Source organism: Fulmarus glacialis, unplaced genomic scaffold, assembly GCF_000690835.1.
Source record: "Fulmarus glacialis isolate BGI_N327 unplaced genomic scaffold, ASM69083v1 scaffold33634, whole genome shotgun sequence".
NCBI lineage: Eukaryota > Metazoa > Chordata > Aves > Procellariiformes > Procellariidae > Fulmarus > Fulmarus glacialis.
In genome coordinates this window covers 1-15,416 of record NW_009207950.1, presented here as the reverse complement: position 1 = coordinate 15,416, position 15,416 = coordinate 1, and the positions used below count along the sequence as shown (strand labels likewise).

General features: G+C 40.3%; 1 protein-coding gene across 1 annotated transcript; it reads right to left on the bottom strand.

Annotated features, from left to right (window-relative positions):
* Positions 1-3,618: 3,618 nt before the first annotated feature.
* LOC104071774 (pre-mRNA-splicing factor ISY1 homolog) lies at positions 3,619-13,940 on the bottom strand (the record flags this gene model as incomplete). Its single annotated transcript, XM_009576319.1, has 9 exons — positions 3,619-3,832; positions 5,285-5,371; positions 6,498-6,607; positions 9,081-9,203; positions 10,113-10,230; positions 10,966-11,078; positions 11,248-11,290; positions 12,032-12,097; positions 13,889-13,940. Coding segments are annotated over 9 exons (820 nt in total), but the record flags the coding sequence as incomplete, so codon positions are not given.
* Positions 13,941-15,416: the final 1,476 nt, after the last annotated feature.

Genomic DNA, 15,416 nt, shown 5'->3' with positions numbered 1-15,416 from the left:
GGAGGCCCCGCCCCCGCCGCTGTGCTCGAGTATGAGCTCATCAAGCGACGTCAAACGCACGTCATGGGCCGTAACGGCAGAAAGAAACATCCCCGCCCTCGCAAAGCTGACATCAGCCGCGGAGCGAGCAGGCTTGCGGCACAAAACCCGGAGCACGTCCTCCTGAGGCGGGGCACCCGGGTCCGCGCCGCCGCTCCGCACCCCGGCACCTGGCACAGGTTTGCCGAGCAGCCGAGACGTCAGCTCCCAGCCCATCGCGCCAGAGGGCTGAGGACCGGCAGCAAGGGCAAGAGCCAGCCGGAGAGCTCTGCTGCCTGACCCTCCGCGAACGCAGCAGGAGGCGGTACCAGCTTAGCAAAGGAAAAGGGAGCCGCGCAAAATTTCTACCAAGGAAATAACTAATTTCTTCTTTAATAACAAAGCAGACATTCTTTCTGGTTCTTCAGGAATCAATGCTTTTTGGAAGAAAGCACATCACGTATATACACAAACACTGCAGTGTCTTAGATGAGGGATCTGTATTGCAAAGGCATTTCCCAGCAACTAGACTTGGAAGTGAGAAAACAAGCACAAAATACCATTAGTTAATGGATACTCTGCAAAGCTACCTCTGTTTATCTTGCTCATCTGCTCATACAGATTAGGTAAATCCACTTATTTCCTAGTAGTCCCAACAAATATTCCTCATCACCCTCCCTCAGGCTCCAGGGAGAAATTGATCCTCCGCTGATTGCACTGCACTCACCGAGACAAAGATTAAGGAAGGTGTCTTTCAACCTCCACCACTTACATAGTTGGCATTAAGTGAAACAGAATCGAACGCATTTCTGAAACACAAAAGCAAGCCAAAATTGACGCAGAGAACAGAACAGTTTGGGAGGTTATCTCCTCAAAGCTCAAGGCAGGATCATGCACAGCCCAGAACTCCAAGGCAGACAAGAGAACAAGCTACATGTTAGCATGTATGAAATGATGTTTATTTTATAACCTAGACCTGTTCAAGGCTGAGGCATTATAAAGGTGGTACTAGCTATAAGCCCGACAACACACACACGTCTAAGAACAGCTGCGCACTCCAAGTAAGAGTTAATGCGGAGCCTACGCACCGTTCCATCCTCAGGACAAACTACAAGATCAGCTTCCTGGCATTGGCTACGGGAGCTTCCCAGCCCTAAATCCACCAGCAACAGCCTGTACAGCAAGCAGAACATAGGCATTTTGCTATAGGCCACTGCCAGCAAACAATTACTCTGCAATTTGTTGGCTCAGATGCAGCCAAAAAGAGCATTCAGCTTAAAAACGCTTAGCACTCAGAGCTAGAGTGAGTATTTAGTACAGCGGGTTCAGGCAGCAGCCACAGTTTGTATTGCACAGTTCCATAGCGCATTTTTGTACATTTATTCCATTTCTGTGTTGGTCAGCAGAGATCAGCGCTGCCTTAAGGACTTGTCTGTTTACCTCTTTATATTGGCCTTGCTCAGGGCTGCTCCTTTGAACATGAATGCAATTACTATCCTGTCTCGATTTTCCCTCATTCTTTCCATTTATTTTTGTATGCCTTCTGTCATTAGTACTCTGTCCCTGATCTGTCTTTACTCTTCTGTTTTCTGTCTTTATGTTACAGATTCATATAGTGACAGAAGGGATCAACCATCGGTATTATCAAACTCCCAGACTGTATCAGGCCATAAAAACTAGTCGGGTTTTCCCCCCCTAAATCTAGTTCGGTTATCTCCAGCATATAGTTTAGCAAATCTACAGAAAGACTGGCATTCTTCTTCCAAGCACTGTTCCCCTAGAAGAAAAACAGTTGTTGTACTGAACAAAAAACCCAAACCAAAACAAACCAAAACAAAAAACCCATATAGTCTAGCAGCAGCATGGCTGGCAAAGGGCTGCTCACAACCCCTTACAGCTTTGACTCTGAACACCTTTTTGGCACGTCTGTTTGGCTGCTCTAGTTTTTTTTATTGGTGTCATGTCCCCCCCTGCCCTGGTCATACTATGGTTTGGTGACCAACACTCCTGAAGCATGATGAGGACTTGACTGCCTGCCAATTTATTAAGCTCCAGGAACTCAGTTAGTGGCTTAGTACCTGGCAACAAAGCCTTTATCCTTCACATACTGATCTTTTCCATAGGTGAAGTACACTAGCCTGACGCAGCGCTACTAGACCATAAACCTGTTAGCACATCCAGCACAAAAGGAGCCTGTTTTTTCATTCTTGGTGGCCAGGGGTTTCAGGGAAGGAACTGTGGGAAACAGTGTTGTTTTTTACAGCAATACCAACAGCATGTGGATAAAAGCACATCACCTTCTCTAAACCCAAGAACAGAAAACATTCAAGGGGCAGGAGCAAAAACTAAAACCAACTTTGGATAGGTGCTTGCAACTCAGAGCACACAAATTATTATGAGTCATAAACATACTTATTTGCTGCTTTATTACAAAGCAGAGAAAGCTACGCTGCTAACAGGAAGAGAGAAGAATGTGTTTGTAATGTTAGTTGTCTGCTTGCTATCAATACTTGAGGTTTTGATTTTTTTTTTTTTTTTTTTAAGATTTGAATTTCACAGCTATGCTTCCCACTTTTTCAAGGCTTTTTTTGTTTAATCATTCACATCAAGTAAGACAAAGCTTGCCTCTATAATTTAGTGCCTGATTGTTCTGGAGTGGATTATTTACAATAGACTGAATACTAAGAGCTGAATACTAAGAGCATCTAGAAACTCTAAACAGTCCCAAACATGGTTACCTGGTTGTTAAATACTATATGCCTCAGATAGCACTTCTACTCCATGGCTGCAGATGTCCAATTTAAAATTTCATTCATTCAGACCTGTATAACAATGTTAGTCATCCGTAACACTCTAAACAGGCTCTGCTGTAATCTGCCTCTTGTCACAGGATACTCAAGCTAAGAGCAGTAGGGGATGCACAGCTCCAAATCCCTACATGCATGGCTGTTTATGATCCCATTCTTTGGCTATGATTAGGGAAGCAATACAATCCTTGGAGCTAGAATGAAACAAGACATCAGGCTGTAAATAAGTTTTACTAAAAATATTTGAACAAGGTATTGCAAAGTTGGAAGTATTTACAATAGCTGCTGAAATATCCAGCATTTAAGCAATTCACCCAGGCACAGTTACAAACCACAAAAAGGGTAACAGCTTTCAGGCATACTGCATGTGTGAACCAAATCAACTTTAAAGTAACTCATAAGATCTGCCATCAAGGTATCTCTAAACAGGTTTTAGGCTATTCTGGTAAACTAACCAGGCAAAATAGAGTAAGTTAGTTCTGGACTCAGGTCAGCAAAAATCAACACGAGGAAGATGTGCACACTTACAGTCAGGATACAGCAGACAGAATGGCAGTAGCATCAGTCAGTTTTCCTTCAAGATTTAAGGAGTCACTGGGTTTGTGGTTCTATCTGTAAGAGGCACCACTGCACAGACCGTTTTACAAAGTGAAAGAATTGAAGACAGTAGCTAAAGATGTAAAGACAAGTTAACTTAGGTTTGATCTTTTTCAGCACTGAAATGCAAGTCATCTCAGTGGATAAACCAGAATGATAGTTTTCCTTCTACAGAATACACTGTAACTTCATCAGTTTACTCTTAACATCTAAAGGGACTTTCAGACCTAAAAGTGACCAGAATACATGAACCTGTTGCTTTAAGATGGATTATATAAAAACCAGGACATACTGGTGCAATGTTACAATCCTAAAAGCGTTTTTGCTTCTTCACTCTGTGCCATGAGGGTTTCACTGGCATACTTCTGAAGAAGCTCCATCTTCTTTCTCCGTACAAGAGCTTCCTCAATCTGCAAATATAAAACCAGGATGACATTCAGCTTGAGATGCCAAAACCTAGCATGCTTAGCTATTAAGACAGGAGGAAAAAAACCGCAAGAAACAGACTGTGAAAGTTAAGAGGCATTACTAGTGTAAAAGTAGTTGAATTAAGATGAGTCAGGAGTATCTTTTTAATATTCAACTAAAGCTCATGGAATTCAAAAGAAGCAGTAAAATACATGCCTCCGTTTCAGATCTATGCTCCTATCCTTTTTAATTAGGATGTTAGCTGCAATTTTATTTTACTCTCAGTACAGTCACTTGAATTTTGTTTCAAACAATTGTCTTGGATATACCTTTAACAAATGGAGAACAAGTGGAGTTATGCCACACTAGTCAAAATAACAGTTTAGTGAGCGTGCCTTTCACATTAGCAACAGCTATGAACCTCTTACTTAAATGTTGTCTGTAAGTGCCAGCAACACGATTCTTTAACAAGCGCGTGCTTTAAAGATCTACTAATAGCAACCTGCAAGACTTGTTTTAATCAGTTTTATATTTGTCCAAATTGCACAAGCATCTCTCAAAAATAAGTGTTCTGAACCTTAGCTTTTTGTAATTTAGAATCTAGAAGCATAATCCCATAGGCATAAGGTATGGAGTGATTTGCCACTAGAAGAGAAAAGATTACACTGACTACTGTCTAATTAGAAAAGGTTGCTATGTAAATCAGTGGTTATGTATTAGAAAGCCAGTTTTGACTCTCAGTTATGCTGTCTTCATTAGGAGAATACCATCGGCCAGAGAGCAATGTTTTTAATCATTATTTCTCCCCTACAGTTTTGACAAGCCATTACATGAATGTTTTGTTGAATGTGCAGGATCATGACTTCACAGCAGAATACAGCTTTGTTATCTGACAAGATGACAGCAGGGGACAAACTGCCACATGCTATCTGTGTGATGTAAAGGCATACCTACCAAAAGATACATAACTCCAGAACCTTCTTGCCTACTCAAACAACCTGTCACTGTTAAGTAATATATACCCCAGAGCAGTTTCAAAATGTAACAGTCAATTCAAGGTCATGCCACCAAAATAAGTTTAGAAAACTTATGAGAGCAAACCCTGCAATTCAGAAATCATCCCATTAAATTAAAAAAAAGTTAGACCGTCAGCAGAAAAGCGCAGTAATGATATAGTAGACAATCAGGGTTATCTTGACCATAATACAACACCACTTTCCAATTTATGTAATACTTGTGAAGGTTTTGGAAATTCTCAGATGAAAAGGGTTATAGCAATGGTACCATAATTCTGGCCAGTTCCACAGCATTTGCAAGAGGATTAAACAGCTGCAGAGTCAAGTCACAGAAATAACAAATCGATGACATTTTTACTGATGACCTGCCACAAGTTAAGATCTCAATCTTGCAATAGCCAGAATGCATCTCTGCAACTTAGCTTTCTTATGTCGTACCTCCTGTTGAGATGGCACTGGAACATGTGCAATAAATTTCTGTTGGCCTTCTTCACCTTCTTTTTCCTTGCCACCTTCCTCATCAGACTAAAAAAAAAAAATTAAGCCACATCAAGTTTACTTTTTGAAGGGGTCATCAAAAACACCTTTTTACTTGCTTTGCCAGAAGGAACCAGGTAAGAGCATGATCAACGCTACAAACACAAGAAATAGGTGAATAGGACCAAACAAGAAAGAAATGACAAGCATCACATTCAGATCCTGCTCCTTGACATTTTCAGAATCATTGCTTTCATTCTTCATATGGCTTTTCCTCTGCTGTAGCATGGGCATGAATGTAAAGCTATATTCCCTCCTCTTCCATATCTCTCTGGCCTCCATAGCAAAGCTATAAACAAAAGAGGAGCCAGCTAACTGAGAAGTAAGCAAGTGCTTTAAAAATATTTGTACCACTTCCCTGAATAGCTCTGTACTGCTTCTTTCTCACACCTGAGAGCTGGGCTTATGAATCATGAGATAATACAAATAAAACAGCATACTGAAGTAACCACCAGTTTTACCTTATGGACTCTCTCCTTTTTATTCTTGTGATAAACCCACTAAGGTACTGCGAAATAAAAACTAGTTTCCAGTATCCCTTTTACAGATCTTGGAGAGTGGCAGCAATGTCCCTCACTTCGCTTACTGGCATTGGGAGCAGGGAGAAGAAAGAGGCAAGAACCATGTCACAGCAGTGACTGCAGCATCAGCAAAGCCTTGCTGCATCAGGATTCAACTCTAAACAAGACCCTGGCAACCCTTGGTTTTGCTACGCATTGACAGTATGAAATTATACTATACACAAAAATACTTGTGCTGTTACTGATGTAGATTGTGCTTAGAAGCAAGACTGATCAGTGTTCTGTTAGCAACACTTCACCTTACAAATATCAGCATCCCAGGCAGTGACAGTTAAATCACAACAAGGTCTCAGCTGTTAGTTGTTTCTCACTCAGGTAAAGTCTTTCCTAGCTGCCAGCTTTCATCGCTCTCTAAACTTGGGCCAAGCGTACTCATCTACTACTGATTTTTACTAAACAGGGACGATTGTGTAAGTTAGGCAGAGAGAAGGGCAGAATGCAGCAGCAGACAGATTCTCGGCAAAATAACTCTATTTCCAAGAAGGCAGTGTAGAAGACATGTGAAATGTTACATCCCCTTAGCGATCACATACCTCATCATCGTTGACAGCATAGATATTTACTTCCTCCTCCTCGTCCTCCTCACCTCTTGCAAGTCGTGCTTCTCTCTCCATTTTCCATTTTTCCACTGCTTCTGCTATAACTGGTTAGCAAAGGAAAACGGCAAGTGTATCTGAGAGCAAGTTAAAGCAGTGTGGTCCAGCTGTAGCCCCAGTTTCCTTGACAGCAGTTCTGCAGCAATTGAAATTAGAGCTCCCTTGATTTGTCTCCTATTTCCAAAGCTTTTCCAAGACTGAAACTTCGTGCTTAAATCCTCTGTATCGGTAACACACACTTACTGTAGAACCTTGATGTAGTATCTAATAAAACATATCAACGTAGTCTGAGCAAAACCCAATGCTAGCATTGTGAAAGTGTGGTACTTGCTAATGCCTTAATTCAGGTACATTTTAGACTCTACATGTCATAGATAAATAACAATCCACTTTCTGAACTGAATAACGGAGGGTCACATGACCAGGCTAAGTGGCTCTTACAGCTCTGTAGCATGTCAACAGCTATAGGAATGTTGATCATCATGTAATTAAACATGATTACGCTCCTCAGAGTGACCACCCACATAAGTCTCTTTCTTTTCATCTCGTAATGTCTTTCTCTTATTTTGTAGCACGATTCCAATTCTGTAACTCCTGCTAGCTAGGAGCTGTTAGGCTGCTGTATCTCTACTGCACAGCACAGTGCTAATAAGAGCGCTAAAACAAGTTTTAAGAAGCTTAATCAGTGACATCACCAGTAGATAAAAATCCTAGGGAGCTGCAAGAATAATGCAACTAGGCAGTATGAAATGCCTACAACTATGGAAGCCAGCAGTCATTCCCCCTAGCTCTCAAAGACTAAACATTTAAACATTCTCCCCGAGAAAGCAAAATCTAACTAACTAGTGGCACGCAGCTGCATTTTTATGTGGTTTCATAACAGAAAAGATGCCCCAAACTAAGAAGTTTTTTCAATACTTTGCTTCACAACAATTTAACTCCTCTGATAACAAGGTAAAAACTACAAGAGCCTAGACAACAAGTGACCCTAAGAGAATCTTAGCTATTGTGCATTAATAGTACATTAATTGTACATTAATAGTACACTTATTGGTTCTGTTAGCATCTCTAGCCTTGTTATTTCAAGTGGCACCAAAGATGATAATTTTCTTAAATAACCGTATGAATCCAGATGAGCTACCTCTCCTGTCTGCAATTAGCAAGGTGTGCAAGTTGAACAGAGTGGGATGCCTTTCTGGGAGCGCCACACCACACAACTTCCCTATCAATTTTCTGCCAGCCAGCTACCATTCACTTGGTTTAAGGCTCTAAGCTATGCTGCAGGACACAGATAAGTGAAAATTTCCTTTACTCCCCTCTTCCCTCCCTGTCCTATAACCTAACTGACAAGGTATGACCTCTAACACATAATAGTATGAAGATCTCACACAAGGGGAACGGATAAATATAAGAAGTGGATGACCACACCAAGACCTACTAAGTATTGGTGACAGTTACAAGCTCAACAACTTACAATCATTTAACAAGTCACCTCCTGCAGTTTCGTTTAAAGTTTTTCTCTCTAATTCCAGATAGAGAATTGTATACAAAAAGAAGCACTACTCAAGCAAAAACCAATTGTTTTGTCTGCTGTGTTCTGTGGAAAAGCCGGCCAAGGGTTCCTATACTAGGACATGTCCTACAGAGCACTGAGGATCTGCCTGCAGATGAAGCTTCAGAAGAAGAGATTATAAAACAAACACATAATGCAAACAGCAACGAATTGCCAGGATCAGACAATGTTCACCAGAAGCACTGAAAGGACTATTTAGAAAACAGCTAAGCTCTTAAAGGTGGTGGGTGGCCTCTTGCTTAAAGCTACACAAATACCAGAAGATGGCACACAGTGCTGAATTTTAAAGAGGGTTTCAGGAATTAGACTCATAATCCTGATGTCTTACCGGACAAGTCAGTAGAAACAAAACTAGAGAACTCAGTGAGCAGACACACGGATAACTATTATCTACTGAGAAAGCATGGGTTTCAAAGGAAAAAAAATTCACAAACGAGTTGAAGTTCCAAGATAGATGACATGTGGATAAATTAACATAGGCCACCTAGACTTCAGGGTTTCCAGAAGGTCCCCTCTAATCTCCAAGAAAACTAAACAGCTATGTTTATGGATAAATAATTAGGTAAGACAGGAAACGGATGGTATGGTCAGCTTTCACAAAGGAGGGAGATAACCACTTGAGTTTGATAGATCTCCCGGCTGCAACCTACTCTTACATTCTTAAGCATGAAAAAGGTGGGGGGAAAAAGGCGATTTTGCTTCAATAGCGAATCACTTGCTGACAATATTAAATCATTAGCGGTAGTAAAGATGAAAGCAAACTATAAAGCACACTCACTCACTCCTGAAATGCCTTACACAATAGTGATTTGGATAGCTATGTGACAGATGAAATCTGACAGCTAAGCACAAGACAACACTCGCAGGGAAAAAAAAGATATCTTAGCTTCAGAGTCCATCACCACCCCTTCCTGGACCGATTTATGCAGGTTTTGAATCTCACATACCTTTCCTTTCATGTTCTTGTTCGAGTGGCTCCAGAATACCATCATCTTCATCCCTGTAGCCATAGTATTCTGCATCAATGGCTTTCATAAGCTCGGCTCGAGTTTTCCGAGGTGGTGGGAGAGCTGAAAGAACACACGGCTGTCATTCATCCAGGTCCATCTTGATAGCTTGCTGTGCATTCCCCGTTCCTATCAACCTCACAGATACTACAGCTACCTCGCTTCAGCTAATAACCCATGCATGATCTGAACCGCGGTCCATATCAGGAGTACTGGTATTTTACTTTGGCCTGCACAAAACAGTTTGAATACATGACCCAAAGCTTCATATTGCAGAGTTCCCATCCTATGGCAGTTGTACACGGTCATGCATGTGGTTGTTTTTCCCCCCTGTACTGGAGTCCCAGTACTAAGCAAGACTACTCTATGAAAGGAACTAAAAAACTGTCCCAAGCTCCCCCAGATCACGTAGTACTTCCCATAATTTTTCTTGTCAGATGGCAATAAGAATGAGCCGATTCAGTAGGCCTGCTTCACTTTTGGGTCCAAGTAATTCCCACTCATTCTATGACAGATCAATATATACAGTTTTATCCACTTACATCTAGTTTTTCCTATTATGAGAGCTGATACCTGCTTCTAAAATTATGTTCAAGCCAACTTCCCTTTTTTTTTTTTTGTAAAATTCTGAACTCAGAGTACTATTTAGAACTTATATAAAGTTAATAAAGTTAACCTGTTATGCTGGGAAGTTTCTATAAAACATCAGTCCTTACCACTTGGAACTCCCAGTAGAAGAGAGACTTTACTCTTAGAAAAGAGTAATTTCTTTAATTGCAAACAGCCAAAGGTGTTCTTTGCCCAAAGAAATAGCGTTTAATTAATTGAGTTCAGCGTTTCCTTTAGCTGATCTAAGACAGCTAAAGGAAAGAATATGCTGTTACTAGCATTCCCCACACACTACAGCAGACATTTTACTCAAGATATACCACTACGTAGATTCATGTCTGGGAAGACTTGCTATTTACTTACGTTCCTTTTCAAAAAGTTCTCTAACTCCTGGTAAATCCTTTGCAGCTCCAAAATATTTGTAACCTCTGTTTCCTGGAACTTCTTTCCCTTCATGATCTAACATTTTCGGTCCAATCCGCTGGAAAATAAACAGAGTTTATTGCCTAAAATTTTATTCCTTTTGCATCTTGTATTTCCTGTTTTGCTAGGCATTTTAATAGATTAAAGGATTGAGAAAGAAGATATGCTATACAGTTCAAATTACCCTACAAGTAAAATGCCCTCATAGCTCATTTTTATACAGGTTCTCTACTTGTACTACAAATCACACGTTTAAAATGACCGTGCAAACCACAGAATGCCCATACCAGATTAAGCTTCACAAAATATATAAACCTGTCTTATTCTCTGTACTAGTATATTCAGGTATACTAGTATATATCAGATAAACAAACACTACTAAATCTGACAATAAGCATACTTTTGATGTTTGGCAAGTGAGAGCTAGTGTCATTATTTCATTTTCAGCAGTAACGAGGTGAGCCAAGTGAAAACCCTTCTACAGACTGATAAGAGTACAATATACAAAAACAACACCTACTGATGGGTAAAATCAGACCATTGCTGTAAACTCTTAACAGGAAGGCAAGACCCCTTGAACCGGTGTTCCAAATGAAAAAAGTCTGATTTGCTTATCATGGAAACAAATATTTCTTCTAACACAACCTAACATTTTTAGGGGCTGAATAAAGTTCCTCTCTAATAAACGTCGGCCAAGTAATACATGGTTAACTAAACGTTGCACTGATTTTTCTTATTAGTCACTTTACTTGTAAGCAGAACAACCATGTAGTACAAAATAATCTACACTTACAGCATAATCAGGACCTCCTAGCTCCTTTATTCTGAATTCCCAGTGTCCTTTCTCCCTCAGAAGTTTGTTTATTTCGTCGTTCAGGTCCCGAATTCTGAATTCACCTAATCCAGCTGTTAGAGGGGAAAAAGGCAATAAATTAGGCAGCTCACTAGAAGCGCCAGAGTAATTTCAGAATTTATGCAATGGAAACAGTATAGTTCACATGAAATATGATTTTCACATTGTAACTGTTTAAGACTGGAGATTCAAAAAAATAAAAAGTAATTAGAAAAATCTTACCATTTTGAATCTGTGCCACTTTCTTGGAAATTTCCCCAATGATCTAGTTAAATAAGAACACAGAAGTGAATTTCTCAAAAAACCAAAAAGGCTAGAAAAGGCGAAAAACCCCCCTAGAAAGATCCAACTTCTAAGTTGGCTTTTTGACCTAGAAAATGGACCTGAGCCTATCAATTTCAAATATCAACACAGATTGTATTTAGACACAAATATAGTACCTCAGAAGCTTAAAAACCAAGGAAACATTTTTACAGCTGTACATGCGATGAGGGCAGGAGCACATGAAGTACAGGGAAAGGCTGAGAGAGAACTGGGTTTGATCCTCCTTGAGAGAAGACGAAAAGGGAATAACCTATTGCTGTCTTCAACTACCTAGTGGAGGGTACAGAGAAGACAGAGCCAGACTGTTTGAGAGGTGCACGACAGTAGGACAAGTAGCAACAAACATAAGTTGGAACAGGGGAAGTTCTGATTAAATTAAAGGGGGAAAAAGAATCATTGAGAAGGTATACAAACACTGGAACAGGGGCCCCAAAAAGTTGTGGAATCCAAATCCCTGAAGACGTTCAAAACTCAGCTGGACACAGCCCTGAGCAACTTGATGTGGTAGGACCTACTTTGAACGTTGTGGTGAACTATATGGCCTTCCAATCTAAATTATTCTGTGATTTAACTGTCAGTATACTGAAGAAGTCTGAAAAATATTTGTAAGCAGGCTGTCTAAATAGGAAGTGCTAAACTTCTACCTAGTATAGAATTTGAAAAATCTATAGCTTGACATTACCTGTCGCCTCCATTTCTCAGCTTTAGGCAATTCATTACACTCTGATGCAAGGAAAGGTCTTCGTTCCTGTTTGACAGAAAGCCACACACCATGAAGTTTTAACTAGCATCAATATATTCACAGCATTTCATGTAGACTTTATTGCTTGATTAATCCCAAACTATGCTACCAAGCTCCAGTGCCTTCTGCTCCCACCGATTTTTATTAAGTGGAAAACAATGACGATTTACAGCCCTGCCAAATTAAACTATCACATAGTTTAATTCTGTAATTTATACAGAATATAACAATCTACTTAAATCCACTTTATTCAAAACAAAATCTGTCACCTGTTTTTTCAAATCACCCCACAATCCTCTCCAATACCAATAATGTTCCATTTACGACAGCTGAATTACAACATCATTTTCAATATACTAGCATCTAAATAAAATCTGCTGTTTTCCAAGTAGTTTAGGCCTTTCTTTCCCAATTGCTACTACCCAAAATACTGTAATTTTTTTCCAAGATTATTTTGTTTTGTACTCTCCCAACTACAGTTTATCCAAAACACCTTCTTCCCAACCTTCTTCACATTCCGTTGACTTGCTTACTTGCTTGACTTCATCTTACCTCTAGGACTCTGTGTGCAGTTATTTTAAATAGTCCCTTTTAAAAAGTCCTTTTAGTACTTCCACAGCTCTACCTTTCATATATTAAAAAGCCTTCCTTCACATAATATACCAGAAACTCTATTCCGTCTTATTCTCTGGCTGTTGTTTATAGAATCTTTTCCACTACAGCTCCCCCAAACTGTTATTTTCCACTTTAGCGTTTCATATTGCTCACACTTATGTGTAAAACATCATTTCTTAAGGTGCAAACATAGGACACCTCAGTTAATTTCCAGAATTGCTTCATCAGTCACCCAAAATTAAAAATTATAAACCTGTCCAAAAAAAGTTTTTGAGAACACACTGATCCCCACATAAATATTCTTGCAATTTGAGTTATGATTCAGTGAAAAATGTACAGGAATATCCAGAGATAGTTGAGAATCAGTCTCTAAGGTTCTGTGTGGGTTTAGGGGTGCTATTTCTTTCATTATAGTGGTGGGGTTTTTTTAAATGACGAAGTTGCTAAGTCCATTTTTTTTGTCAGTCTTACACCAATCAAAAAAAAAGCTGCATGACAGTGAAGACAATTATGAACAGATGCACAGCTATCATGTGTTGGGTTAATAACACGCCAGTGTTATGTCTCATGCAAGCCTCGAGTTCACAATGATCCTGAAGGCCCTCTGTTTCATGGTTACTGTTTTGTCAGAATATTACCAATGAACAAGATTATGAGAAGGATTTTTCTACCTCTTCTGGGAAGAAATCCAAACAAACCTTATGATTACTGTCAGTAAAAATAAGTGTATGTGCATCAATTTGCATAAGTGGTTGCAGAAGAAGATAACCTCAGTCTCAAAATAATTTTCATTCTCTGCCCAGCGTGCTGCCTCTATTTATAGCATTATTGTAGTTTGGGTTTTTTTTCAAACTATTACAGATTCTACCTACATTGCATAAAAAAATTAAGTGATGTTCAATTTGCACTTTCTTCTCGGCAGCGAAGCCAACTGAAACATACATATACATACACTTTTAAACAGGTTATTCAGTTAAGAAAATTCTATTTACCGTTTCTGTTTTGTGTCACTGTGAAATACAGTCCCTACTTCAGCTGCCTTCCAGATGACTGATGTCAGACTCCTACAGGATACCTGTATCGGGCACGTGACCTTTCTGACAGCTGTCACGCAGCTCTGTACACGGCTTGCATTCCACTCTTGACTAGAGCTAACAAAGATTTAGGTTTTTTACACCATACCTTAACTTTTCCTTCCTCAAGCTGAGCTTGCCGAAATCTCGCTAAGGCCGTCCTAAAGAAAAGAGAGGAAGCAGATTTACTTTTACAAATCTGCCTTCCAACAGGAACAAGTTTTGCTCTGGATGTTTATTATGGATTTAAGTACAGTCTGTAGAAAAGTAAGGCTCAAACATATTCATTGACTAGCTCTTCCAGCTAGCGACTTCTTCAACACTAGAAATCCTCAGTGCTTAATTCCTTAGATAAATATAAATCCTGGTGAGCAGCTAATTATTTTTTCTGTTTAGCAAATGCCAGCATGTTAGATATTAGTAGCAACAGGACATCAACAAGCTACAAGCACAAGCATAAAGTTTATATATCTTAGCAGGGGATACATCAAAAAGCAAACAAAAAACTCAAGAGGAAAAAAGCTTCAGTAAGGAAAGCAGCAGTTGTTAATCAAGTTTATTAACATTACCAAGATATTCCGAGTCTCTCACAACTAAGCAGAGGCTACACACACTACATTTTTTTAGTAGTTTTATTTATTTACTAAACATTTAATAGTTATGTTAAAAAGTGCAAAACAATTGAGCGCATATAAAACCTTTAACAGCATACCTATACCCTGCATCTAAGCCAATTATCTAGGCTCCATCTGCTGTTAAGAGGCATTCCCAGAATGGAAATCACACCATCCAGTCCAGCGTCCCAGATGCACTGCATGGGATCGCTGTAAGAGAGCACCTCGCAGGGTATTAGACAGCTGTAGTCTCTTCAGCCTCTCTCTCAGTGACTATTAAAAGCTCGGAAAGTATTTTAGGAAAAAGAGCAAACATGAGACAAATATACTGAAGAGTCTCTAATCTAGCAGTTCTAAATAGGCGGTCTGCAAACCTTTTTGAAAAGTACTCAAGAAAGTCAATACAAAAGTAAGTATGTTAAAAACCACTGGATTAGCCTAAGCCACTCCCAAGCAAGAATTACACTTAAACCAACGCTGACAGATTCCTATCTAGCCTGGCGTCTCTGTTCCAAAAACGGGAACTGCCTAAAACCGTAAGGGCCCATTAGAACATCTTTCACCACATTTCTCCCCCAGCCCTTGCTGCAGCTTCTCTCCTGCGCTGGTTAGCGCAGCATCACCCAGCACAGCGACGCAAGCCCCACAACACCTGGTACGCTCCGCACAGACGCCTTGCTTCCCTCCTGCTCCCGCCGCCTCTAGACCAGCGCAACACGTGCAAGTAAGTACCGAAAAGCATTATTAAATCCCCATGCTTTAAAAAAGGCTGAATAGCGAGTCCTGCCGGGCAAGCGTGGCTCTGTGGGTGTGAGCCACGGCACAAATGTCTCTAAAACCAAATACAGCCAGACGTGTGGGACAGCGTGGCACACGAGCGTGATCCCGCTGCTTCAGAAGTAACACGAGATAACAGCGATCAATCTCCGGAACCCGCAGGGCTAGAAGGTCTCCACCTAAGGCCGAAGCAAGCGGTGCCCGTACTGCAGCGCCCGCTCAGGGGGTGTGAGCGGGGGCAGCGGC